The sequence below is a fragment of the Mya arenaria genome, chromosome 14 (assembly GCF_026914265.1).
Source record: "Mya arenaria isolate MELC-2E11 chromosome 14, ASM2691426v1".
NCBI classification, from domain to species: Eukaryota; Metazoa; Mollusca; class Bivalvia; order Myida; family Myidae; genus Mya; species Mya arenaria.
Genome location: NC_069135.1, coordinates 37,719,353 through 37,724,186, shown reverse-complemented (window position 1 = coordinate 37,724,186; position 4,834 = coordinate 37,719,353). Strand labels below are relative to the sequence as shown.

At 37.0% G+C, this 4,834-nt stretch overlaps 1 protein-coding gene across 1 annotated transcript; it reads left to right on the top strand.

The window, feature by feature from the left end:
- Positions 1-823: 823 nt before the first annotated feature.
- On the top strand, positions 824-4,427 carry LOC128216807 (uncharacterized). The gene is made up of 2 exons (XM_052923473.1): positions 824-1,961; positions 2,840-4,427. Exons 1-2 carry the CDS (start codon positions 1,627-1,629, stop codon positions 4,203-4,205), a joined length of 1,701 nt encoding a protein of 566 aa, XP_052779433.1. The 5' UTR covers positions 824-1,626; the 3' UTR covers positions 4,206-4,427.
- Positions 4,428-4,834: the final 407 nt, after the last annotated feature.

Below are 4,834 nucleotides of genomic sequence, written 5' to 3'. Positions count from 1 at the left end.
TGTACAATAGGGTTACTTGGTACATATTATATTAGTTGGTGTATCTGTTACTTGGTATATATGAACTTACTTGTTAAGCATGGGGTGGAATAGTACCTTAAATGTTAAGGTTTAGTACACACGTGGAAATTTCTTCCGAAATAGTTCGGAAATGAAATGTTCGGGGTCGTGAAACCGCTACAACTGAGTGTTATTTTTTGTGTTAATCGGCACTTTCACATTATATTTTTTAATGAAAAAATAGTGTTGTGTGACCCCAACTAAACGTCCATCTCCAGCTCGCTCGGTTTCATATGGAACATCCGGCCATTTTCTATTGAAAACAACCTCGGATGAATTTGGACGGTTTACATTGTTAGAAATATATTTGAACACTCTTCACCCCCCCCCCCCCCCACACACACACTTCAAATCGTCCAAGTTTAGTTTTAATTTCGATAAAGGAGAGAAAAAATGTAATAAGCTCAAAATGCACCAATTCGGGCTGAAAAGTGTTAAAATAAATCGCAGAGTACTTTCAAACACCCCTGCTAACACTTTAAACCAAATAAATTTCGGTTCTGAGGGAGGATCGCAAGTAAAAATGTTATGCCCCTAAGTTACGCACCCTCAGATATCGAATCATGGATCCGCCCCTGAATGCCATGGTAAGCTTAACGCCCGGCAATCAATTTGAACTAACAAAATGCATATTAAAACACAGCAACTTTTCTGTGGATGTACCGGCATACACCCGAGGTTGATTTCGATGAAAAATGACCAAGGTATTCCGAATCGTGACATTTCGGCAGTCTTCGGCAAGCTCGGGATATATTTATTTCGTTGTGCATTTCGAGTGTAGAAAGGCCTACTAAACCAGAAGTCGTGAACTTCTATTGAAAGTAATACGGGATACAATCTCGGCATGATTAAAATGTGGTTCGGATTTGAAGAACAATAGTGCTAATTAAGCAAGGTTGTAACAAGGCTTATCATTTGGATATTGTGTAATATGTCAGTGTGACATTGATCGTAATTTGTGGTTTCTTCGTATCAGTACAAAACAATTTACTTCCTTGTAACAAAATAAACAGACGTGGCTGAATGAACATATATTTGATTTAGTTCGTGATTTTTTTGAAACTCAAGAGAGAAAATGGAAAATAATTATGGATCATCACTTTCTTCCCATAGATGGTGTTGAGGTTCGAGAAGAACTAGACCTCAGTGCTATTGTTCGTTGAAATGGGTCAATTCGCATAAAATATACAGGAAATGTACTTCCTACAACTATTCGGCAATCTCCGGTAAGCTCGGAATAGACAATCGTTACAACTCGGCAGTCTTCGGAAAACCTCGCGAGAAGGCCCACTGGACAGTCGATAACTATTCGAAATGTTTACACAGGAATAAAATACGGCATGTTTAAAATCATTTTTGTATAATTTGAAAAATGATTGTAAATTTAGTACGGTTGTGACTACGCTTATCATTTTGATATCGTGTTATATATCAGTGTGGATTTGATCGAAATATTGGTTTTCTTCGTATCAGCTCAGTGCAAAATATTTAACTTCCTAGTTACAAATAAACAGAAACTGACTGTGTGAACTAGTTTGTGAGTCATTTTTAATCTCAAGAGCGAAAATGGCTTCTAAGTTTGAATCATCCATTCAGAGGGGCTGTGACTTCATTCATGATTTTTCCTGCTCTCCGTGTGAAGAGAACGGATTTAACACCGAAGCTCACCATTATTGTACTCAATGCACAAAATATTACTGCCAAAACTGTGTTTCAAAACATGACGTATTATATCAGAAGCACGCATTGTTCGGACGGAAGGACGTGAAGAAATGGGAGGCAGCCCCAGGGGCGGTGGACGCCCTTGAGAGTTGCGGGATGCATCCCGGGGAGGCACTGAAGTTGGTATGTGCCGACCATGACCAGCTGTGCTGCCATGTGTGCGTGGCCGTGGACCACAGGTATGGAAGAAATATGACAATTTAAAGGTGCACAACATAGGTTCATGCATTTTATTATTATTATTATTATTATTATTATTATTATTATTATTATTATTATTATTTATGCATTATGAGGTTAAACTTATTTGACTTTAAACAAAACAAAGCTGACGATTTGTGTATATTAAAGAAATATCAGCCTTTATATATAATATTTTCCTTTAATAGCTACGTGGTCACAAATTCCCCAGATAAAAAAGTACAAAATATCATTTATATTTTTTTTAATCCGTATACAAATCATATGCCTTTTTGGTTTAGAGTGTTTAAATAAAAAAAAAAATTCGCGCCAACCTATCATTATTATGCGCCTTTGCTGTTTTGTGTGTGTCGCCGAGGACCACAGGTTAGAAGGAAGAGAACGTCAATATAAAGGCGCACAACATAGGTTGATGCAAAACTAGTTTATTCTTTTAATTAATTATTATTTTTAACTTATTCTTCTGTTCATGATTTAAACAAAAAAAGGCTTATTTTTGAGTACATTTTACAAAAACATTAGTCTTTGAAAGTGCAAATGGGGATTTCAATTAATAGCTACGTGGCCACAAATTCACCAGTTTTAAAAACAAATCACTGAATCTGTACACAAATATTTCTTTTGGTTTTGATCAATCAAGTCAAATGAATAAACCATAATAATGCATTAAAAACTAAAAGAAAATCATTTTTGCATCAATCTATATTGTGCGCCTTTAAGACACAAAACGGTAACTAATCTGTACGTAATTGCGTCAAATTTTTAATCATTTTCTATAACATTGTCCCACATAAGCAAGGTCATATTCAGTTTATGCAGAACTGATCACAACTGTTACACAACTTCTTTGTTTCAGACAATGTTCCAAAATCCATCCCATTCCAGATGTAGCAAAAGGTATTCACAGAAATATTGAGTTTCAACAAATTCCAAAGAAGATAGCTGAACTTGAAAAGCAATTCGAGCTGATGAAAGAAGCAAGAATGAAGAATACGACATCTCTGAAAAAGACGCGGACAGCCATTTCTGATGAATTAAAAACCATACGTAAAAAGATTAACGAAATCCTTGACAAGATTGAGAAGGCAACTTTACAGGACTTGGACGGAATAATAGCTAAACTTGAAAAAAATATAAAGAAAGATATCAAAACTTGTGATCAAATGACTATTGAACTGCAAAACATGATTGCCGCTTTTCAAACAAAATCAAAATCAAGCGAGTCAAAATCATATATTGCGTACAGAAAGAGCCGGGATATTATTTCACAGGCAAACGATCATCTTCATGGCATTTCCACCATTGAGTGTTACAATGTAACATTTCAAGCCAATAACCTTATCGAAGAACTTTTATCTTCAATAAAGACTTTTGGAGCGATTGAAGAACAAACTGTTACGATTAAACAGCGAAAAGATCCCCTTTCCGATCCAAACCACGTCTTCAGTGTTGCAGAGTACAAGGAGTACAACGTGAAGATGAGTGATGACAAATATCCATGTAATATCCATGGCGTATGTGAAATGCCTAGTGGAGAGTTTGTAATAGCAGACGGGAATAATAGTAAAGTGAAGCTCCTGGACAAGGAGTACAGGGTGCTCGACCACTGTGATGTCCCGGGTAATCCATTTGACGTGTGCCACATTGACGGAAATGAAGTGGCCGTTTGTGTTAACAGTGAACTTCATTTCATTAATGCTTCGAAAGGGAAACTCGTAACTACGAGGAAGTTAAGCTTCACCCATGACTCTACTGCCGCAGCTCATCATGGTGGCCAGCTTTACATCTCCTCCGGTACCGCCCTGTACGTCTACACGATGTCGGGACAGAAGGTGAAGATGCTGTACGAGGGCAAGTCTGGGGAAAGGATGGTGGAGAAATGTGCCATCAGTAACGACGGGAAGACAATCTACATCATAAACTACTTTAAACATCAACTGATTAAACTGGACAACAACGGCAACAAGCTGGCCTTACTCACTGACCCTGACATGAGGTACCCTACTGGAGTACACGTGACACCTGCTGGACACGTGTTCGTCTGCTGCGAACTCTTCAACACAGTGCTGCAGGTTGACAATGACGGGAAGAAAAAGATGACCACAGTGGTAAGGAAAGAAGACGGACTGAACTCACTGCAGGATTTATTCTTCAGCAGCCGCACTTCTTCTCTGATTGTTGGTGGAGTGAAAGACACACTTCTTGTTATCAAGTTGAATTAATACTTAAAACTATCAATGTTTGATTTGCTACTATCGAACTGGGATCTTCCTTATTGGTACAAGGTACATTTCAGTATTGTCATATATAATTGTTGTGTTTAGACCGCTGGCTATAAGCAATACGGATATGAATCCAAAAGCATTTTGTGAATACTTTTATTGTATCATATTTTTGACAATTTATATTCAACAAACTATGTGAAATATTATATATATATATATATATATATATATATATATATATATATATATATATATATATATATATATATGTATATGTTCTATTTGATGAATGTAGAACGTTTAATTTTCGTGTGTGTGTATATATATACAGTCGAACCCCGTTGGCTCCCAAGAACCAGCGAAAACACATCGAGCCTCGGAGAGTTCGAGCCAAGCAAAAATGATTACCTTCAGTTTCGAAGATATCGCCCTTTACATCCAGTTCGAGCCAACGAGGAATTCGAGCCAAGCGAGTTCGAGCCAACGAGGTTCGACCGTATATTGCCTATTAACAAGCATATACTAGTATTCTGATTTTTGGATTTTTTGTTATTCTTTGTTGTCTCCGTTTTATAAACTTATTAAAAAAGAGGCGAATAAACGCTTGATTAAATTCGTTCTGGTGT